The 24,166-nt window shown below is 42.1% G+C and overlaps 1 protein-coding gene across 3 annotated transcripts; it reads right to left on the bottom strand.

Annotated features, from left to right (window-relative positions):
• Window positions 1-799: 799 nt before the first annotated feature.
• On the bottom strand, window positions 800-22,448 carry LOC112257537 (mothers against decapentaplegic homolog 4). Of its 3 annotated transcripts, none has more exons than XM_024431181.1 (12): window positions 22,366-22,448; window positions 20,863-21,257; window positions 20,478-20,652; window positions 20,348-20,377; window positions 20,037-20,243; window positions 19,586-19,717; window positions 18,176-18,283; window positions 17,835-17,885; window positions 17,521-17,704; window positions 15,732-15,900; window positions 4,090-4,228; window positions 800-2,306 (listed from the first exon to the last, which is right to left on the bottom strand). In XM_024431181.1, exons 2-12 carry the CDS (start codon window positions 21,142-21,144, stop codon window positions 2,095-2,097), a joined length of 1,689 nt encoding a protein of 562 aa, XP_024286949.1. In that variant the 5' UTR covers window positions 21,145-21,257; window positions 22,366-22,448; the 3' UTR covers window positions 800-2,094. The 3 variants fall into 3 exon arrangements, with proteins under 3 accessions (XP_024286949.1, XP_024286950.1, XP_042182602.1); XM_024431182.2 differs by lacking the exon at window positions 22,366-22,448 and adding an exon at window positions 21,889-22,188; XM_042326668.1 differs by lacking the exons at window positions 19,586-19,717; window positions 22,366-22,448 and adding an exon at window positions 21,889-22,188.
• Between the last annotated feature and the right edge of the window lie 1,718 nt (window positions 22,449-24,166).

The following is a 24,166-nucleotide window of genomic DNA, read 5'->3' as shown; positions in this document are numbered from 1 at the left end:
TTAGTTTGTCGTAATGATGAAAATATAGGAACTATTAAAGACACGTAGTTTGGTTTTCTGAATATTTCAGACTTGAGCTCAGGCTAGCTTAGTGTTGTTTTCTTAAAATTTGTGGCTTGTCTTTTAAATTAATAAACTTTTTCTTGTTGAAAATAATTGTCATTGCTGTTGTCTCAATTAAGTTGTCATAGAGAATGGACACACCGAGAAGATGAACGGATAAAAGCAGTGGGCGTGTTAGTGATCACCTGCTGTATGGCGAACGGTGGCAATTCAACTTGTAGAATTGTCGGGAAATTAACGTCACATTCTGGTGAGAGGCAATAGGACAACCACCCGCTGCTTAGAGGAAATATCTACTCAAACCATCTTTTGGACTTTTTTTCCATTATTCCACAGTCAATACAGTCCCAAAATGTTTTGAATGTCAGCAGTCAAGTGTTCAAGATGAATGATACAAAACTCAATGTGACAAGTGACACTTGTGTGTTCAAGACAACTGGGAGCTCTGAGAAATAATGACGTCAGTGATCTTCAGGTTGGAAAGTGAGTTCTAGAAAGAGGTCAGTGTTCCCAAATTAGATGACCGTTAAACATTTTTTTCCAGTCGGAGCTCGAGTTCCCAGTTGTTTTTGTTAGCTTCTTGAAAATCCTATATCTTTACCATAATGTTTTGCATGTCAGGTTATGTCTTACCAGTGGACTAATATAAAAATACCAAAAGATGAGTGGATTTTTCCTATAAGGATGCGATCAACGTCCAAAAATCTTGCTGTGATAACACCAAACAGAAATTATACACATTCAATATAATACATTTTATTTCCATTAATAGGTAGAAATTAAGGTAAAGAATGAGCACTGTTTCCTTAGCCTACATATCATTTAACTTTCTTTAAAACATGGTCATAATTAGGTAGCAAAATGAGTATAAATATAATTTATAACTAAACTGACAAGTAATCCAGAACCACATGATTGCTAATATTCTCAAATGCAGAATCTGGTCTTAAAAATGTATTTACAAGTTTCACATGACTGCTATGACACATTTCATATGGGTCCATTTGGTATCAATATGGCTTCAGACTTTCCTCCAATATCTCTAAGGAATGTTATCACAAGTCCAGGGCGGGACGATAGCAGTATCGCAATACTCGTTAGTGTCATGGCAAGGAAACAAAATGCAAAGCAGATTTAACTTCTTTAGGAAAACAAACATGTCATCCAGAGTTCTATTTATGTTCTCTCCAAGCTATAGCAAAATATTTTCCATACAGCAGGTTAAAAGGATCAAAGAGTTTGGTTTGCTTCATGTTTTCATTTTTACCATGGGAAAAATATTGCGATATTGGTATCATCACAGCCCTTAAGTCAATTCTTCCAAGTCATGATTACAGAACTTATAGTGGTGGAGATAAAATGGACCAAAACTGAAATGTACAACCGGCATCTGTCTAGACATTGAGGCATCTGAAATGTTAATTTAAGTCAGTGATGTGAACACCATCTTCCAAAAGCTCTGGCCTGGATCACACTCATTGCTACAAAAGCTGAATATTCTGAGACACACATACCTACTTTCAAATATAAATGTGGAAACCTCCCTCACACTGCATATCGAAATACATTTTCTAAACAATCAACAACATACTGAAAACAAGCACATGAAAAGCAAACCAATAAAGTGCTAATTTAAGCTAATGTCGTTAAAAAAACATAGCATTGACAACTCAAAAATACAGTATATAAACTGACATGAATAGGAAGGTATGAAAATAGATATTTATGAATAGAAAAAAAGAGAATGAAAAGCATCCATGAGTCATGACTGTGTATCCTGATTCTGAGGAGAGTATAAAACGGATTCATGAGCTGGTATCTTCAGAGCGGAAACTCTGGCTGGCTGTGATGCCAGCGGGTATAAAATATAAATCATATATATTCTTCTGCTCTCTCATCCCATTCAGCACAGCAGACAGCGGGATGATAAATAGTTAAGATGGACTAGCCTACGGGGCATGGGCAGTCCATCAGTCAGTTCAAGGGTTGGCTGGCTATGGACAGTTCGTGAATGTGTTGCAGTTCTATAACTCAGTCCAAGGGCTGAGGGTCAGCAATGGGCATGGTGTGCAGCACCTCATCCAATAGCTGCAGGGCCCGGTGGAGATGGATCTCAATCCAGCACGGTGTCTCCTTGATGCTCTGCCGGGGGTAGTCAGGCCCCCAGCCCTTCACAAAGCTCATTCTCAGGATACACAGCCTGCGCAGGTCATCCACTCCTATACCCGCAGCCGCAGACATACCTGGAGGATGGGGGTTAAAAACACTCAGTGGTTAGAGGTTGTAGTTTAGTGCTACAGTGAGGGAAAAAAGTATTTGATCCCCTGCTGATTTTGTACGTTTGCCCACTGACAAAGAAATGTTGAGTCTATAATTTTAATGGTAGGTTTATTTGAATAGTGAGAGACAGAATAACAAAAAATCCAGAAAAACACATGTCAAAAATGTTATGAATTGATTTGCATTTTAATGGAGGGAAATAAGTATTTGACCCCCTCTCAATCAGAAATATTTCTGGCTCCCATGTGTCTTTTATACAGGTAACAAGCTGAGATTAGGAGCACACTCTTAAAGGGAGTGCTCCTAATCTCAGTTTGTTACCTGTATAAAAGACACCTGTCCACAGAAGCAATCAATCAGATTCCAAACTCTCCACCATGGACAAGACCAAAAAGCTCTCCAAGGATGTCAGGGACAAGATTGTAGACCTACACTAGGCTGGAATGGGCTACAAGACCATCACCAAGCAGCTTGGTGAGAAGGTGACAAAAGTTGGTGCGATTATTCGCAAATGGAAGAAACACAAAAGAACTGTCAATCTCCCTCGGCCTGGGGCTCCATGCAAGATCACCTCGTGGAGTTGCAATGATCATGAGAACGGTGAGGAATCAGCCCAGAACTACACGGGAGGATCTTGTCAATGATCTCAAAGCAGCTGGGACCATAGTCACCAACAAAACAATTGTTAACATACTATGCTCTGAAGGACTGAAATCCTGCAGCGCCCGCAAGGTCCCCCTGCTCAAGAAAGCACATATACATGCCCGTCTGAAGTTTGCCAATGAACATATGAATGATTCAGAGGACAACTGGGTGAAAGTGTTGTGGTCAGATGAGACAAATGGAGCTCTTTGGCTGCCTATGACCCCAAGAACATCATCCCCACCGTCAAACATGGAGGTGGAAACATTATGCTTTGGGGGTGTTTTTCTGCTAAGTGGACAGGACAACTTCACCACATCAAAGGGACGATGGACGGGGCCATGTACTGTCAAATATTGGGTGAGAACCTCCTTCCCTCAGCCAGGGCACTGAAAATGGGTCGTGGATGGGTATTCCAGCATGACAATGACCCAAAACACACGGCCAAGGCAACAGAGTGGCGGCTCACGAAGAAGCACATTAAGGTCCTGGAGTGGCCTAGCCAGTCTCCAGACCTTAATCCCATAGAAAATCTGTGGAGGGAGCTGAAGGTTCGAGTTGCCAAACGTCAGCCTCGAAACCTTAATGACTTGGAGAAGATCTGCAAAGAGAAGTGGGACAAAATCCCTCCTGAGATGTGTGCAAACCTGGTGGCCAACTACAAGGAACATCTGACCTCTGATTGCCAACAAGGGTTTTGCCATCAAGTACTAAGTCATGTTTTGCAAAGGGGTCAAATACTCATTAAAATGCAAATCAATTTATAATATTTTTTACATGCGTTTTTCTGGATTTTTTTGTTGTTATTCTGTTTCTCACTGTTCAAATAAACCTGCCATTAAAATTATAGACTGATGACTTCTTTGTCAGTGGGAAAACGTACAAAATCAGCAGGGGATCAAATACTTTTTTCCCCTCACTGTACATCACAGAATGACTCACTCAGTTATTCACCACCTACTCGGGGGAATATAGAGTTTCATATCTGAGACAGTACATACACTTCCCCATTTCTGTGAGGTCCTGAGATGCTCTGAGACAAGACAAATTGATAGATTGCTGGGCAGACAGGTTAAAGGATGAATAGTATGTAGAGAGACTCACTAATGGCGGGTGCGATGCCTCCCACAGAGCCAGGCCCGGGGATGTTTCCAGTCACTGCTGCTGCCTGTGCTGCGGCTGCCGCCTGGGATGTGGCTGCCTGCTGCTGCATCTGCCTGTGGCACTGACGCAGGTCAAACACCTGCACATCACAAGGGGGAAAGGCAGGGTTAGGGCCTACACACAACAGGGTAGAAGGGATAGGGGTTCAACGAGGGATGGTCATCTGAAATAACTTCACTATTCAAATCATATGACATTTTTTCCAGATAGTCAAAATTAGGGCTGTGCCGAGTACTCAGACAAAACAAGTATCCTAATGGATATGGAGAATGTTACAAATACGATTATGACATGAGTATTTTTGGTAATTATCTGTGTTCAGAAAAAAGGTCATTTTCAGCTGCCAGCACACATCTCTTTCACTCAGTGTGAAGCGCTGTGCACTCTAAACAATTATTGGCGAGTTCTTCTGTCAGGGTATCGGATGAGCCTGCTGCAACGATTGGATCAGAACAAGCCATTTTCCCTCTGCTCTCATTTCCCCACAGACACTCGCGGCTCTGTTTCACTCAATCAAACGTCTCAGGGAACAAGTATCCTCTTCTCCAAACATTGTGTATGAATCAGAATTTGTAGCTAGTCGTTGTTCAATGCAGTTATTTCCTTCCTGTCGACTTTGCAGAGGCCATATGGTTGTTTTTGTCTGGCTACTTGACGTTGTTCAGTAGACTAGTTTGTCTGTTCTTATAATTATTCCATTGCTGACGACATCTGTATTTATTACGGATCCCCATTAGATGCTGCCAAAGCAGCAAAATGAAGGCAGTTTATACAATTTTAAAAACATTACATTCACAGATTTCACAACACACTGTGTGTCCTTAGGCCCCTACTCCACCACTACCACATATCTACAGTACTAAATCCATGTGTATGTATAGTGCGTATGTTATTGTGTGTGTATGCATGTGTCTGTGTCACTGTGTTGCTTCACAGTCCCCGCTGTTCCATAAGGTGTTTTTTTAAATCTAATTTTACTGTTTGCATCAGTTACTTGATGTGGAATAGAGTTCCATGTAGTCATGGCTCTATGTAGTACTGTGTGCCTCCCATAGTTTGTTCTGGACTTGGGGACTATGAAGAGGCCTCTTGTGGCATGCCTTGTGGGGTATGCATGGGTGTCCTAGCTGTGTGCCAGTAGTTTAGACAGACAGCTCAGTGCATTCAACATGTCAATACCTCTCATAAATAAAAGTAGTGATGAAGTCAATCGCTCCTCCACTTTCAGCCAGGAGAGTTTGACATGCATATTATGAATATTAGCTCTCCATGTACAGCTAAGGGCCAGCTGTGCTGCCCTGTTCTGAGCCAATTGCAATTTTCCTAAGTCCTTTTTTGTGGCACCTGACCACAGGACTGAATAGTCAAGGTGCGACAAAACTAGGGCCTGCCTTGTTGATAGTGTTGTTAAGGCAGAGCGTCGCTTTATTAGACAGACTTCTCCCCATCTTATCTACTACTGCATCAATATGTTTTGACCATGACAGTTTACAATCAAGGTTACTCCAAGCAGTTTAGTAATCTCAACTTGCTCAATTTCCACATGATTTATTTCAAGGTTTAGTTGAGGTTTAGCGTTTAGTGAGTGTTTTGTTCCAAATACAATGCTTTAAGTTTTAGAAATATTTAGGGCCAACTTATTCCTTGCCACCCACTCTGAAACTAACTGCAGCTCTTTGTTGAGTGTTGCAGTCATTTCAGTCGCTGTAGTAGCTGATATGTATGCGGATGACTCAACGCTATACACAGATACTCTGGCTTTACTCAAAGTCAATGGCATGTCGTTAGTAACAATTGAAAAATCAAGGGGCCTAAACAGTTACCCTGGGGAATTCCTGATTCTAACTGGAGTATACTTGAGAGGCTGGAAGTAACACCCTCTGTGTTCTGTTACTTGTCTAACTCTTTATCCACATTATAGCAGGGGGTGTAAAGCCATAACACATGTTTTTCCAGCAGCAGACTATGATCAATAATGTCAAAGGCTGCACTAATTTCAAAAGCTGACATTAATTTAATCACCTCTTCCACACTGACTTTACAGAATTCAAAAGTACAATTGTCTTTCATCAGTGTTTGTTGCTGGCCTGTCATCCCTAAGTTTGCTTATCTTGCCAATGAAAGTCATTAAAGTAGTTTGCAATATCAGTGGGCTTTGTAATGAATGAGCCGAGTTGGCATTTTCCCCCCAAGATTCCATTTAAGGTGCCCCAAAGCATTTTACTATCATTCTTTATATACATCTGTTTCATAGTGTAGTTTATTTTTATTTTCATTTAATTTAGTCACATGGTTTCTTAATTTGCAGTACATTTGCCAATCAGTTGGGCTGCCAGACTTAATTGCCATACCTTTTGCCTCATCCCTCTCAACCATACAATTTTTCCATTCCTCATCTAAGTTTCACAGGAATATGGTTCTGAATATAGACTGCAACAGCGCCCCTGTTGGCATAACCATGTAGTGCTACCATTGTATCAAAGGTATTATCTAAGTGAGTTTCAGAGAGTCAGAATATGAATGTCATCTGTTACAAGCAAGTTATTGACTTCATGGACCTTGTTTCTTAGGCTACATACGTTAATATGGGCAATTTTTAGCACTTTTCTGGGTTGTTTGTTTTTAATGCTTTTACTGGGAAGCTTATCAGAGGTAGACTTACTCATGTTATTTACATTGGAGCTGATCGTACAGGATGAGCTGCATAAAGTGGTCTTCCTACTATTGCACACCGCCTCAGTTCTAATAGTCACTTTGGTTTTCGGCTCATGATTACTGCTTACAATAGCTGTAGGATAAACAGATGTATTTGGTGCAATTAGGGGTACATAAATTAAATTACTTACATTGCGTTTTCCAATGCCCCTAAGATCATGTACATTTGATGCAGCATTATGACGACTAATTATCACAATGGTAGGGATTAACTGAGCAGGTCTTGGATCATTTACAAGTCATTGTTTCAACACAGCCTTGAAATGCATGAACAGAGTCCAGGAGCCAAGACGATTTGGATGGACTCCATCATTCCTGTAGAGTATCTTCTGTTTCAAGAAGGTGTCAAAGTTATCAATAAAAGTGACTCCAGCAGAGCTACAGTAGTCTTTTAGCCAGATGTGTAATGCCCAACGATGGTACCGGACCTGAAATTAGCAGGTTTTTTGGAGTCTTTTAATGCTAAAATCAGTTCTTTAAAATCCATTTTCAAATGTTCCGAGTTAACCCACCTGATGTCGTTTGACCCCACACGGACGACAACAATGTCAGCTCCCGGCATCTGTGGTAGAACAGTCAGAAGCAGCCTTGTTATGTCCTGTACTCGTGCGCCTGGGTAACACAGGGTTTTTGCCTTGGGAACCAAGATGTTTCTCACCATAGAGCTGCCTATGATGACAGCTGGTGATGTTGAATGGGTCAGTCTCTCAGGCAGCCTCGAGGTCTAGTGAGGCTGGGAGCTCCGAGGATCTGAACCCGAAAGTAGAAGCCACTGCAGAGGGAGACAGAATCGAGGTTGAAGATGCAGGTACCTCCGGATCCGATCTTGATTGGGAAGCCACCATGGACGAAGGCGCCAGAACCTCTGGCTCCAGGGCTCCAGATATAAAACTGAATTTTTTTGTGAAGAATCAACAACAAGTGGGACACAATCATGAAGTGGAACGACATTTATTGGATATTTCAAACTTTTTTAACAAATCAAAAACTGAAAAATTGTCAGTGCAAAATTATTCAGCCCCTTTACTTTCAGTGCAGCAAACTCTCTCCAGAAGTTCAATGAGGATCTCTGAATGATCCAATTGACCAATTTTTCAGTTTTTGATTTGTTAAAAAAGTTTGAAATATCCAATAAATGTCGTTCCACTTCATGATTGTGTCCCACTTGTTGATTCTTCACAAAAAAATAGTTTTATATCTTTATGTTTGAAGCCTGAAATGTGGCAAAAGGTCACAAAGTTCAAGGGGGCCGAATACTTTCGCAAGGCACTGTACCTCCATGGCTGGTAGGTTGGGTCGAGAGCAGCTCTGTTCTCCAGGGAAGGGGAGACCCCTTTTGGCATGGAACCCTGCCTTGCACCGGCCAGTCGGCTGTGGAGAGCCGACACGGCAGTAGTGGAGAGCCGACACGGCAGTAGTGGAGAGCCGACACGGCAGTAGTGGAGAGCCGACACGGCAGTAGTGGAGAGCCGACACGGCAGTAGTGGAGAGCCGACACGGCAGTAGTGGAGAGCCGACACGGCAGTAGTGGAGAGCCGACACGGCAGTAGTGGAGAGCCGACACGGCAGTAGTGGAGAGCCGACACGGCAGTAGTGGAGAGCCGACACGGCAGTAGTGGAGAGCCGACACGGCAGTAGTGGAGAGCCGACACGGCAGTAGTGGAGAGCCGACACGGCAGTAGTGGAGAGCCGACACGGCAGTAGTGGAGAGCCGACACGGCAGTGAAACCTTCACCAGACCAGAGCGGCATCTGGCTACTGGGGTGGAAGAAAAAGGTGAGTGGGTTCCCCAGTAGTTTATGTAGGTTTGCTTCTTGCTTGCTAAGAGTAGCTACTTCGCTCCTGTAGTCCTCCGCAAGCAGTTGCTGTCGTTATGTCGTGATACAAGCTCATGCTGGTTTGCTATTATTTATTCTCGCCTAGGCATGTTCACCGAGCGACAGATTATTAGAAAATAAAAAGTAGATAGTTTATTTTGATCGCACAAATGTGGCATAAGTGTTGGGAGAGAAATGCTTTTCTCCTCTCCAAAGTGAAACAAATCTATGGGACAAGCGAATTAGCCTACTTTCATCTAAATAAATGCAGGGAGTAGTAGCCAACCATGCTATTTATTAGTCTATTTTGTTGATAATTGAATAGGAACAATTAAGTAAATCATGTGCATTTTGATCTGCCGGTGTTGTTTGCAAGGCTTGGGCGGTATACAGTCTCAGGATATTTGGAAAAAGCCATGTGATGGGTTCAATACCTTCAAAACAATTTACTTTAAGTTTTTCAATGAATTTGGATATTTGTAGCTACTTTTTAAAGTGAATACCTGCATTCAACTTGTGCAATGTGTAAGGAGATAAAGCCGATTGCATTCTTCATTTCACCTGTCACATTATGACGCTTCTCCAGAACAGTTGAGCCAGTCACCTGTTTGTTTGTAAATAGCACAATGGGAGAAAGCGGAAGCTTGTGAGTCCATAGTGTTCTGTCTATCGGCGATACTAAATAATGTTTGCCATCAGATATTACAACGGCTTTCTGCCAGAAGTCAAAAGGCTCTGGATGAGTCATTTTTTCCCTATGCTTCTTACATGCATTTTTCTCCTCCTCTGCTCCGCGTAGATGCTGCTCTTTCTTCAGAAAAGCATGCATCAGAAACTTTGTTAATTTGCATAATTTCTCATTCACTTTTGCTTGTAAATGTCCACACATTCGGTAGCTAATAGCTACGCTTGTATAACTTTGAGCTGGATGACCATCTTTGCAATTAGTTTGTTTTCACGTGTTAGCATTTAGCTATGTGATTTCGCTATTAGTTTGTGCTAATTTTGATATCATTCTGGTAAAAGAGGACTTGCGTTTTTAAAGGCCCTTTGTGTGTTATGCCGGTAATATCGTAAATCCTGGCATGAGACTATATGAAAATCTGGATACCGCCCAAGCCTAACGTTTACCTTTGAACAATGTGTGTGAATGAGTGAACGAACACAACGATGCGCTCTGAGTGATAGAGCAGTAATGCGCACTTGAGGTACAGTACCAAGTCAAAAGTTTGGATACACCTACTCATTCAAGGGTTTTTCTTTATTATTACTATTTTCTACATTGTGGAATAATAGTGAACACACAAAAACTATGAAAACACATATGGAATCATGTAGTAACCAAAAAAAATGTTATACAAAACATATATTTTATATTTGAGATTCTTCAAAGTAGCCACCCTTTGCCTTGATGAAAGCTTTGCACACTCTTGGCATTCTCTCAAACTGCTTCACCTGAAATGCTTTTCCAACAGACTTGAAGGAGTTCCCACATATGCCGGTCATCTGGTGCAGCACTCCAATCACTCTTTATTGGTCAAATAGCCCTTACACAGCCTGGAAGTGTGTTGGGTCATTGTCCTGTTGAAAAACAAATGATAGTCCCCCTGCGCAAACCAGATGGGATGGCGTATCGCTGCAGAATGCTGTGGTAGCCATACTGGTTAAGTGTGCCTTGAATTCTAAATAAATCACTGACCGGGTCACCAGCAAAGCACCCCCACACCATCACTCCTCCATGCTTCACGGTGGGAACCACACATGCGGAGATCATCCGTTCATCTACTCTGCGTCTCAAAAGGACACAGCTGTTGGAACCAAAAATCGCAAATTTGGACTCATCAGACCAAAAGGACAGATTTCCAACGGTCTAATGTCCATTGCTTGTGTTTCTTGGCCCAAGCAAGTCTCTTCTTCTTATCAGTCTCCTTTAGTAGTGTTACTTTGCAGCAATTCTGATTCACGCGGTCTCCTCTGAACAGTTGATGTTGAGATGTGTCGGTTACAATTTCTGAGTCTGGTAACTTCATTAGTTATCCTCTGCAGCCGAGGTAACTGGGTCTTCCTTTCCTGTGGCGGTCCTCATGAGAGCCAGTTTCATCATAGCGCTTGATGGTTTTTGCAACTGCACCCGAAGAAACGTTCAAAAATCTTAAACTGTTCCGTATTGACTGACCTTCATGTCTTAACGTAATGATGGACTGTCGTTTCTCTTTGCTTATTTTAGCTGTTCCTGCCATAATATGGACTTGGTCTTTTACCAAATAGGGCTACCTTCTGTATAACACCCCTACCTTGTCACAACACAACTGATTGGTTCAAACACATAAAGAAATGAACCACAATTAATCCACAAATTAACAAGGCACATCTGTTAATTGAAATGCTTTCCATGTAACTACCTCATGAAGCTGTTTGAGAGAATGCCAAGAGCGTGCAAAGGGTGGCTACTTACTAAAATATGTTTTTATTTGTTTAACTTCTTGGTGACAGGGGGGCAGTATTGAGTAGCTTGGATGAATAAGGTGCCTAGAGTAAACTGCCTGCTACTCTGTCCCAGATGCTAATATATGCATATTATTAGTAGTATTGGATAGAGAACTCTGAAGTTTCTAAAATTGTTTGAATGATGTCTGTGAGTATAACAGAACTCATATGGCAGGCGAAAACCTGAGAAAAATCCAACCAGGAAGTGGGAAATCTGAGGTTTGTAGTTTTTCAACTCTTTGCCATTCCAATATACAGTGTAAATTGGGTCATATTGCACTTCCTAAGGCTTCCACTAGGATGTCAACAGTCTTTAGAACGTTGTTTCAGGCTTCTACTGTGAAGTGGGGGCGAATGAGAGCTGATTGAGCCAGGTGTCTGGTAGAGTGCCACATGCTCTGAGGCGCGGTCACGAGAGAGTTAGCTCTCGTTCCATTGCTTTTCTACAGACATAGGAATTCTCCGGTTGGAACATTATTGAACATTTATGATAACTTCCTAAAGATTTATTCTATACTTAGTTTGACAAGTTTCTACGGGCTGTAATATAACTTTTTGAACTTTGTCCGATGTTCGGCTGGACCTGAACGCACGTTTGGATTTGTTTACCAAACGCGCTAACAAAAGAAGCTATTTGGACATAATTTATGAACAAATCAAACATTTGTGGAACTGGGATTTAGAACTAATGAAAGTAACGCGCCAATGTAAAATTAGATGTTTTTATATAAATATGCACTTTATCGAACAAAGTCCTATGAGTGTAATCTGATGAAGATCAGAGGTTAGTGATTAATTTTCTCTATTTGTGCTTTTTGTGACTCCTCTCTTTGGCTGGAAAAAATGGCTGTGTTTTTCTGTGAGTTGGTGGTGACCTAACAATCATTTGTGGTGCTTTCGCTGTAAAGCCTTTTTGAAATCAGATACGGTGGCTGGATTAACGAGAATTCTATCTTTAAAATGGTGTAAAATACTTGTATGCTTGAGGAATTTTAATTAGGAGTATGCTTGAGGAATTTTAATTAGGAGATTTTTGTTTTGAATTTGGCGCCCTGCACTTTCACTGGCTGTTGGTGAGGTAGGACGCTAGCTTCCCACATATCCCAGAGAGATTAACACTTTTTTGGTTACTACATGATTCCATGTGTGTTATTTCATAGTTATGTCTTCACTATTATTCCACAATGTAGAACATAGTAAAAATAAAGAAAAACCCTTGAATGACTAGGTGTGTACAAACTTTTGACTGGTATCGTATATGCTTTACCAGCATTTAAAACACACGTCCGGGTTTCCAATCACAAGTAAATCCGATGAGTATCAAGTGTGATAAAACGGATATGATTACGAGTATGACAAGATCAGCACCCCCTAGCCTAAATATATTTTCACTTGTTTTTTTTTTAACCTGAGCACTTATTGCTGCAGGAGGGTGAGATGGTGGCTCTCGGCTGCTGTTTCAGTGTGCGGGGGAGAGGCCGCTGTGTGTGAGACGGGGGAGCAGGGCAAGCAGAGTGTAAGAGAGACTTGTAGCTGCCATTGGTTATTTATCATCCCATCTGATAGTGCTGGTCTTGACTGCACAGTAGACAAGCTAGCTAAGATAGACAGCTAGCTACTACATTTTGCTGAGCTTTCTTTCTCCCTGTCCTAGTCTACAAATAAACACCCACAGCCTACCTGTTGGCCTAATCTCTCTCATTTAGCTCACTTTGAATTTTAATTCCATCTTGCATTGATTAAAGATCTCTCACTTCACTTGCTACACATTGAGCATCTGACTGTAGTGCAGCTTCGATTGGCCAACCAAAACAACAAGCTAGACACTTGAAACAGGTGTATGTAAGTTACCGGGCATGCGTGCCATAAAAATTACATTAAAAGGTTTGTTTTAATAAATTCAAGGCCCAGTGCAGTCAAAAACATGTTTTTTCTGTGCTTTATAAATATTTCCACACTATGAGGTTGGAATAACACTGAAATTGTGAGATTTATGATAATGCCCTTTAAGTGTAAGAGCACTTTGAAAAGACCGCCTGAAATCTTAGTCTGTTTGGTGGGATGGAGTTCTGGCCTACTCACTCAGACCACTCCCAGACACACTTAGCAAAAATCTTACTTGAGAAATTGCTCTTTGCTAAGAATGTTTATTTTTTCCCATTTTGATTTGAAACAAATCACAGTAAGTTACTTAATTGTTACCCAGAAATGATTTGATAGACATAAAAACAGCTGCATTTGACCTTTAAGAATTTAAAAGGCTGTGGCAGCGAAGAGGGAATTTTCAACCCGCCCTGCCGGAAACCACTTTCTCAAAGCTACGGATCACGTTCTGTGCATTTGTTATTTTACGCAACAAAATCTACATAGCTGCTGCTCACTTCCCCTCCCTTCATGTTTCTCTCTTTACTCTCTACCTCTTCTGAACCATGATGATGTAGCCTACTGTATGTCTCTGCCTGATTTCTGAACAGCTGAAATAAAAACCCTGCAGCGATTTGAACAAGCATTCAAGGCCATTATGGAGGCTACAAGCTTCTCTGTCTGTTGTGACAGATATTGCAGATGCACATGCAGGACACAGTCCCTACACATTGCATTAGAGAAAAAACAATCTGCATTTTGTGTTATGATGTAGGCTAATCTTTATAATTGTTGTCATATTGTAGCCATTAGCCAGAGTTACATGTCTTTTGTGTACAACATGTAAATAAATAGCTGCATGTAGCCTAACTTCTGCTGAGAAAACAACATGAAATTGTACTTATGCTCAACAGCCTAATGAGACATGGAATGCATTAGTTGCAACATGTCGACCATGTCCTTTATGTACAACATGAAGTGTGTAGGCTACACCAGACAAAGGCTTTCATCGCCAACCAAAACGCAGCGGAGCACTGAGCTGCAGCTATAATGCTGGCGTAAAAAAAATCCTGCACTAGAGCAGAAATCTCAATCAGAAAATCTGGAACTGTAGTCACTTCAGAATTTTAAATGCCATGGTATATCCTTGTACGTAACAATGGCAAATTGATCATTTAGTTTAGACCAAGCCTTTTCATTGTTGAAATAGACCAATCTTATTTCTCTAAAAATGTATACTTACAGTGCATTCAGAAAGTATTCAGACCCCTTGCCTTTTTCCCACATTACAGCCTTATTCTAAATGTTCCTCATCAATCTACACACAATACCCCATATTGACAGAGTGAAAACAGGTTTAGATTTCTTGCACACTTAAAACTGAAATACCTTATTTTACAGAAGTATTCAGACCCTTTGCTATGAGACACGAAATTGAGCTCAGGTGCATCCTGTTTTCATTGATCATCTTTGATATGTTTCTACAACTTCATTGGAGTCCACCTGTGGTAAATTCAATTGATTGGACATGATTTGGAAAGGCACACACCTGTCTATAAAAGGTCCCACAGTTGACAGTGCATGTCAGAGCAAAAACCAAGCCATAAGGTCGAAGGAATTGTCTGTAGAGCGCCGAGACAGGATTGTGTCGAGGCACAGATCTGGGGAAGGGTACCAAAACATTTCTGCAGCATTGAAGGTGCCCAAGAACACAGTGGCCTCTGTGGAGATTGGAGAACTTTCCAGAAGGACAACCATCTCTGCAGTACCAATTTATGGTAGAGTGGCCAGACGGAAGCCAGACGGAAGCCACTCCTCAGTAAAAGGCACATGACAGCCTGCTTGGAGTTTGCCAAAAGGAAACTGATGGACTGTCAGACCTTGAGAAACAAAATTCTCTGGTATAATGAAACCAAGATGGAACTCGTCGGCCTGAATGCCAAGTGTCATGCTTTGAGGAAAACTAGCACCATCCCTACAGTGAAGCATGGTGATGTTAGCATTATGCTGTGGGGGATGTTTTTCAGCTGCAAGGACTGGGAGACTAGTCAGAATCGAAGGAAAGATGAACAGAGCAAAGTAGAGACAGATCCTTGATGAAAACCTGCTCCAGGGTGCTCAGGACCTCAGACTGGGGCAAAGGTTCACCTTCAATGCGACAACGACCCTAAGCACATGACCAAAACAATGCAGGAGTGGCTTCGGGACAAGTCTCTGAATGTCCTTGAGTGGTCCAGCCAGAGCCCAGACTTGAACCTGATCTAACATCTCTGGAGAGACCTGAAAATAGCTGTGCAGCAACGCTCCCCATCCAACCTGACAGAGCTTAAGAGGATCCGCAGAGAAGAATGGGAGAAACTCCCCAAGTACAGGTGTGCCAAGCTTGTAGCGTCATATCGAAGACTTGCTTCAACAAAGTACTGAGTAAAGGGTATGAATAATTATGGAAATGTGATGTTTATTTTTAATACATTTGGAAAAATTTCAAAACCTGTTTGTGTCATTATTGGATACTGTGTAACAATCCCTAGGTAACAGTCTAAAACGGAATGGATTTTAACCTGTTTTGAAACAATAAACCTTCCCAAGTAGTCAACTCTCAACTTTGTGACAACAATAAGAATAGAAGTATAATAATATTAATAAAGTACACAACCTCAATGGAATACATTAGAATAACACTGAAATAAAATCTGTCACCTTGATATAGGCGCTGGGGTAGATCTTGTGCACTGCATCTCCAGGGGCCCGTCCTGCCTCCCTGTCCAAGTAATAACTCTGCACAAACACTGCATGATCGCTAAGGCAACGCACCCACACGTCACCTTCCCCTTTACACTCCAGCTGCACCCCTTTACCAATGTGAAGTCTAAAGCCAGGAAGGAAGGAAAGAAGCAGACGGAGACAAACAGTAAAAAAATTAATTATGTAAAAGCCTTCACATTTCGCTAGTGTATTTTTCCAAAACTATGAATGATGTTTTGCTTAGTCATTTCATTTAGCAAAGACATTAAATCATGACTTGTTTTATAAATCTTTCCTTTTTTCTATTTGATATGGTAGGTTCATGACTTTGGCCTGGGGGTAGGTTTATGACAGTCAAATACCTCTTCCCCCCTTTTCTTCTCTCTACCCTACTGATGTGACATTTGAAAACCCCTTGGTTAACAGAGATTCTGGGAACATCAGAAGGTGGGGGAAAATGAACTAGATTCTGGTAATCCGACCAATTGAACATATGCGGTGGTACTTAATGAATATGATGTCAGTTCGGTTGTCATCTGAGACATTCTCATCAATGATAGGATGACAAACTCTACAGCGGAAAGTCTGCACATTGTAGTTATCAGATTCACATGGAATTGTTGTTCAATTTAAATGTTTGAATATAAAATTATTGGTGAAGAGATGAAATTTAATTTTAGCTTCCATATGAGAGATTTGGGATTTCATAAGGTTAGGGCTCGGCTCAATCAGTGGCCCGCCCCTGTGAAGAGACATGGGTGTGTTTTCATAGTTTACAGCCCTTCTCGCTCCACTATATAAAGCCTTGACGAAAATGTAACCTCCTGTTCCGAGGATGTGAGGACGACGGTCCATACGTTAAAAGGACTAACATGTCAACTACAGAACTAAGCCAACCTCAGCGTGAGCTTGTTGCAAATGGGATGAACTTTGAACTCTTATTCACTACAGAAGTGATACCTCCTAGCCGTTGAGTTAGCAACAGCAGCTGCAAACGTGGGCTAGGAAAGAACAGACAGAGTATCCCGTCTAACACACAACGACGTTACTACAAAGTATTCAATTTACCACAAGAGACATTCTTCAAAGGACAAAGGACTCGGTTGGGCAATACAGCCTTCCATCTACCACCAACTTACCGAAGTGCAGCTCAGAGTAAATATTTATTGCATTTTCCTTTTCCAAATGGGCGGTAATTTAGAATGCATGAAATACTGTATTTATGATAGAGACGTCGCTTCTCCCTTTGTTCCTCAGTCTTCCCGCTCTTTCACTCAAACCCAGACCATTTTTTGGGGGTTACCAGCTGTCATATCTGTTCCAACCGCTAGGGACGTTTTCCTTCATGATATAATTTGTAATCAAGGTATGATTCATTCTGTGTATATGTAATTCTGTGTGATTAGTTAGGTATTTAGTAAATAAATAAACCCAATTATGTATTGCTGATTCAACTTGTTAGCCAGGGTTCGTGAAGATAAATTTACCATTTTCAGATGAGACCGAAATAAGTTGACGATTAATATTGACTGCTATTGATGTAAAATATTACTAGGTCTTTAAGAGTTTATTCGGAAGATAAAAGCTCTATAAATATTATTTTGTGGTGCCCCGACTTTCTAGTTAATTACATTTACATGATTAGCTCAATCAGGTAATATTAATTACAGAGAAAGGATTTTATAGAATAGCATGTCATAATATCACTTAATCCACCATAGCCAAAGACACGACAGTAGAGTACCTAGCTCTCTCGATGGCCTCTGTCCTGTGGACATTGCAGAGCTGGCCCAGGCAGAAGCGGTCCCCTCCTGAGGGATCCACGTACCCATCCACTGTCACCGTGGGGCAGCTGGCCGGAACCTTGAACGTCTCCCCCACCTGAACATCCATCTCAAAGTAGGCAATGGAGCACCAGTAGTCAGGGGCTGCAACAGAACACCACCACATTCAATTCACATGGTCTCTGTACTAATTCACAACACATACCGGATCAAATGGGGACACATACCGTACATGCAGAACTAACTCTCTGAGTAACGTTTCACACAGACTCACCCGGATGATTTGAGATGGGGGGCTGGAATGCAATCTCATTGTTGACCATCCCTGGAAGAGAATGTCATGTAATTAAGACAACGGTGCTGTTGGGTGTAGTTTGTACTGCTCGGATCAAAGGAGTACAAATGAATGTTGAATGACTTAACATTGACTATTTGACATTATATGTGCACATTTACATCCTTTCTGGGAAACAGCTCTTTCCTTTTACAAGAACTCCATTTTTGCATTAGTTCAAGGTTAGCTTGTTGATTTGAGGGATATATAATCTTTAAGGCTCAGATGTTGGCAGCACCCTTAGATATATGCCCAGAGAGGGGGATAACACAGCCACTCACAGTAGTGTGGGGTGTGGGTCATGGGTTGGTGGTGCTGCAGGTGCCCATTCTGGTGGTGAGGCACTGAGGGGGTGAAGTTCCCATTTCTCGGCCAGCCTGAGGCGGCATCTGAAATCAGAACAATCACCAGTTGCATCAGACCATAAGCACAGATAGAAAATACCATGAGCAGAAAAATACCATGACCTAAAAATAACTCAATCACACTAAACACATACCTAATCAACTATAACAACGGCCTCCTGTCAGAGGGCTGAGAGGAATTCTATAACTGACCAAGGAGGAATTAACCCCCTAGAGAGGCAATGTGGTAATGCTGAAAAGCTTTTTGAGAGAACATCCAGATTATGAGAAGTAAATGGGGTTACGGTGAAAAGCAACAGGGCAGGAATTTGTGGGCTGGCGGAAGTACACTGAGTGCACAAAACATTAGGAACACCTTCCTAATATTGAGTTGCACCCCCCTTTTGCTCTCTGAACAGTCTCAATTCGTCAGAGCATGGACTCTACAAGGTGTCGAAAGCGTTCCACAGGGATGCTGGCGCATGTTGACTTCAATGCATAGTGTCAAGTTGGCTGGATGGCCTTTGGGTGGTGGACCCTTTTTGATACACACGGGGAACTGTTGAGCGTGAAAACCCCAGCAGTGTAGCCATTCTTGACACTCAAACCGGTGCGCCTGGCACCTACTACTACACCCTGTGCAAAGGCACTTAAATCTTCTGTCTTCCGTTCACCCTCTGAATGGTGCACATACACTTCATGTCAAGGCTTAAAAATCCTTCTTTAACCGGTCGCCTCCCCTTCATCTACACTGATTGATTTAACAGGTGACATCAACAAGGGATCATAGCTTTCACCTGGTCAGTCTATTATTATTTTGTTATTTAACTAGGGAAGTCTGTTAAGAACCAATTCGTATTTACAATGACGGCCAAACCTGGACAGCGCTGGGCCAATTGTGTGCCGCCCTATGGGACTCCCTATCACGGCCGGATGTGATACAGCCTGGATTCGAACTAGGGACTGTAACAACACCTCTTGCACTGAGATGCAGTGCCTTAGACCACTGCGCCAGTCGGGAGCAAATGTCATGGAAAGAGTTCCTAATGTTTGTTACACTCATTGTAGGTTTCCATTGTCATGGTCTATGGAAGGCAGATGAATGTGAGTGCTACCTGTAATGATTGTTTGAAAGTGCAGGTAATTTATGTGATTGTTCGTGACATAGGCAGTGTGAGTGCTAAGCTGTTATTTTTAGGCTGTTGGATGCAGGTGCCAACTCAATTTAATGGTGTTTGACAGGGCTTGGGTCAATTCCATTTAAATTTGGTAAATTCAAGAAGCAAATGGAATCAACCCCAAACTTGGTATTGTATGAAATGTGGAGGGCCAAGTGTGGGTGCTTACTGTGATGGTATGTGGCACTCTGTGCCAGGGAGAAGCCGCTCTGCCCCTGTGAAGGCCCTGGGCCTGGCCTTGAGGATAACTGCCGCAGCCCTTCAGTGCTATGGCTCCCTGACAGAAGGCTAGTGGACTGGGCTATAAAGGCAGGAGCAGGATGGGCCAGAGAGTGAATAGGAAAAACATATGCAAACACACACACACACACACACAGACACACAGACACACAGACACACACAGACACTCCACAATACAGAGACACACAAACAAAAGTGATTAGGAAGGACACCTCAGAAAAAGGAAAAAGCTTCTCAGCATGACCCTGACTGGGGTATGAGGGAGCCACTGTATCCTGTATTTATGTCAGGAGCGTATTCACCACAAAATGAAGTGTTACATTTAAGGGGAGTAATGAACTGCAAGACAGGGGAGGGTTCAACACAATGCAGTATCTCACTTGAGGCTCCAGCAGCGAGGCTGGAGAAAGCAGAGGTAGAGGCTGAGCTGCTGCCCTCAGGGGGAGGGAGCAGAGCCGAGCTGCTGAACAACTCCTGGGGACCCCCTGGTCTGGAGGGCTGGTGCTGGATGGTCTGGTGGTGGCCATCCGCACCAGAGTGAGATGGCTGGTTCTCAAATTCATACTCATCTTTGACCATGAGTGTGCCTGGTAGGGCAGGGAGGGTGAGAGGGTCAACGTTTTGGGGAACTTCATTTGAATCCTCTGTTGTGAACTGCAAATTATTAGTACAGGGCAAGATCCTTCCTTACCCGAGCTTGAAAGAGTCAGTCCTGAAAGGTCTGTGAAGAGAAGTAGAGGGACACAAATAAGATCCAACTTAAAATTCAGAGGGGTTAAACAACAGTATTCAAGAGAGTGGAGAAAACAAATCCCACTCACCAATCCCTGGTGATACCACCCTCTCGTAGTGGTATGGGTTAACACACACATTGTCAGCTTTGAGGTCAAAGGCAAACTGGCAGTATTTCACATGCTTCAGTTCATTCTTGTGCAGGTCAGGCCACCGCCACAATGTGGCATAGATCACATGGGGGAAGCCTTTACGCCCTGCGACCTGAGAGCACAGAGAAGACGTGTTATGAACTAATAAGCACAGCAGTCATCTGAAAATAGTTCAGCCCGTAATGTGAGTGTAATATCTTCTATCAGCAGGTTGGTATTCATTAGGCACCAATGGGACTGAAACAGGGAGGGACTACCTGAACTTGTCCAATAAACACTTTTTTTGGTGCAATAATATTAAATTACTCAGCTACCCCATTACCTGCAACCGTCCATCCAAGGTGCGCTGTATGGTGACACACTTGCTGGGGTGAGCTCCGTTGGTGGTGATGGCTGTGATGAGAGAATCTAGCTCATCTTTCTTCTCCTTCAGTTTCTTGACGAGGCTCTCGATGGCTCGCTTGGCGAATGTCTCGCTCTCTCCACCCTGTCTGTGGCACATCAGGCTGTGCACGATACTCAAGCAAGCATCGTTGCTTGTGGGGGTGTTTGTGATCGACATCTTGCTTACCGTTCTACAGTCTATTACTTGATGTTCAATCATATGCTTAATTCTCACTCTAGGAATGAGTCAAACACAATCTCAGAAGCCTTTTGCTAGGGTGAGAATGACATGTGTCCTGTTCACTCTACATACTTCGGGGTGTCCAGGACAGTCTGCAGTAAGGGAGACAGAAAATAATGTTAGTTGTACTAACTTGCTACTATTTCTGTGATTTCACGTCAACGCAGAAAAGCATTGCCTGACAGCAAATGAATGATGCCGACAAACGTTAGCTAGCTACTTTTCTACAAAACCTTAAGTTACAGAAACAAAAATATTACTTAGCTACAAAAACAAATTAACGTTGCATAAAACGCGTCAAATCGTGTCTTAGAGACTACCAAATGCCTATCAGTAGTAAGTTAACATTTTGGGGTGACAGGTAGCTTAGTGACTATTACAGAGCGTTGGGCCAGTAACCGAAAGGTTGCTGGATCGAATCCCCGAGATGACAAGGTAAAACGCTGTCGTTCTGCCCCTGAACAAGGCAGTTAACCCACTGTTTCCCGGTAAATAAAGCATTTGTTCTTAACTGGATTACATAGTTAAATAAAGGTTACTTTTTTTAATGACATCTTGACACATTTCCTAACAACTAGCTAAGTATGCTACCGTTAGTCGTTTACAAACCCAAGGATGATGTGCCCCGTGTGGTTAAATTGTAAGTCAGTGGAAACTACATACAAGCAAAAAATAAGTAAAAGCTATCTATTTATCGGACTTAAAAATACACACATTTCTTACCTGTGTGTCCAGTGTTTAGTACAGCCGATTATCACATAGCTAGTTACTTTAGCGACAGCTAAAGCTTGCTAACGGTAGTCGTCAACAAAACCAGTGTTTTCTGAATCGAATTTCGAGCCAATACTCGATTATCTTCTCGTTATGAGATATTATGCGACTGTATTTTACGTTTTTCAATTGTGCCAGTGACTGAACAAAACCAACATGTTTGCAATATACTCGTAAACAATGCTATAGCGCCAGCTACAAACAAACTCCCTGCGACTCCAGTGAGTGCAGTGCCGCTCATGTCAGCAGCAGGGGGCGCATGTTTTGTGAGCGCTTTGCTGGAGCTCAGTGGCCAGGCTGGTCGGCTAAAAGTTAGTCCTGGGCTGATAAGATCAGTTGTGGTTTCATATCGTTGGTATGTGTTCATTCGATATTCCATTCATAACAGACAAATGTAATTTAACATGTTAAACCTGTCTACAAACTCACGTAGAAGTATTTAGTTCATCAGTTCTGCTCCTCGTTGTGTATTGCCTAGACATTTATATTGTTCCCTTTTTTTACTAGGTAAGTTGACTGAGAACACATTCTCATTTATAGCAACAACCTAGGGAAGTTACAGGGGGGAGGAGGATGAATGAGCCAATTGGAAGCTATGGGGTTTTTAGGTGGCCATGATGGTTTAAGGGTGATTTTGTGAAATTAGCCAGGACACCAGGGTTAACACCCCGACAATAAGTGCCATTGGATCTTTAGTGACCACAAAGAGTCAGGACACCATTTAACATACATTCAAAGCAGCCTACACAGGGCAATGTCCCCAATCACAGACCTGGGGCATTGGGATCTTTTTATTTTCAGAGAAAAGAGAACCTCCTACTGGCTCTCCCATCCAGGACCAACCCTGCTTAGCTTCAGAGGCAAGCTGGCAGTGGGGTACAGGGGTGGTATGTCATTTGTTTTAAGTAAAGTAAATGTACCATAGGTCTATGTGCATATCCAACACTCTGGAGATTTGATCTGGAATTTAGTTCAACAACACCATAAACCAACCATGTCTTCATGCTGCAAAACAGTTTATTTTTCCTGAAGATAATTAATTGCCACAGGATTAAATGTCAAATGAAATTGACAAAATAAATAACCATCATAATTCATAAAGTGAGTACTCTGAAATAATATCTGAAACAGCCCCATAGGTAAATACAGTATAGTTGTGATTCACAAATGCATGGCAATGAAGTGCAAATCTGGACTCAGTCATTCAGCGTTATTGCATAGAGGTTGTCTCGCCTTCAGTCCACTGACAACAGAAACTGGGTAATGATGTGACATGTGTTTTTCCATCTGTCCTGTAGACAAAGCCATGATTAGGGCTGCCGAGTGGCCATGTCAGACAATGTTAGGTGGGAGGCAGCGGTGGGTAGAGAGAGAACGTCCAATACAGAGAGGCTGTCTGGGGGGTGGATCGTCCATAGAGATTGTTGGTGTTGGGGCCCAGGAATCTGACAGCACCCTCTCCCAACTGCTCACCACTTGGAATGGCGTCTCATCCTGAGTGATGGTCTACAAGTCTCCAGGCCCTAACACCTCTTTATCACCATCACATTGAGGGGGGGGAGTGGCTCGCGTGGCATGTGGCTTTAGAAGGAAGTGTGATTGTGGGGAGGGAGTGTGAGTCAGACTGGGGCAAATAGATTACCCCACAAATAAGTGGATAGAATGGATTTGAAACAACCATTTGGTTCTATGGACATGGACAGTATTATGTATTCATGAAAAATAACATTTAGCAAACAAACTTAATCTATGGCTCTGTGCATCATCTGTACCTTTCTGCTTCTGTTTTCTACAATTGGAGAGGTTTGATGTATTGCAGAGATAAACGAGATCTGCAATAAAGAAAAGTAATGACACTTTTGTATAGTTTTTCTTTGCTTTCACATTCTCTTCTCTGACTTAACACTCTTGAAAGGTTGTCCATATAGCAAGTTCATTGTTCAGTGCCATTTATGCACAATGCCACTCTATTCAAAGCAATATTAATTTCAGGTTCACTTCTGCTGTAGTGCACTTGTATTCTTGGCTTGTCTGCATGCCTTTAATGGAGAACCTCAAACAAAGTGTAATCTCTAACACATTTCACTAGGCTATGTCTAGTCAATCATGGAAGCACACAGGGTTGTCTGATTACAAAAAAATAGTAACTGTAATCAGTTACGTTACCAGCAAACATATTGTAATCTGATTACAGATACTTTTGAAAAACTAGATCACTTCTTGGATTACT

Source organism: Oncorhynchus tshawytscha, linkage group LG09 (assembly GCF_018296145.1).
Source record: "Oncorhynchus tshawytscha isolate Ot180627B linkage group LG09, Otsh_v2.0, whole genome shotgun sequence".
Lineage (NCBI taxonomy): Eukaryota > Metazoa > Chordata > Actinopteri > Salmoniformes > Salmonidae > Oncorhynchus > Oncorhynchus tshawytscha.
Note: the sequence above shows the minus strand (reverse complement) of the source record. Positions and strands in the feature narration are given on the sequence as shown.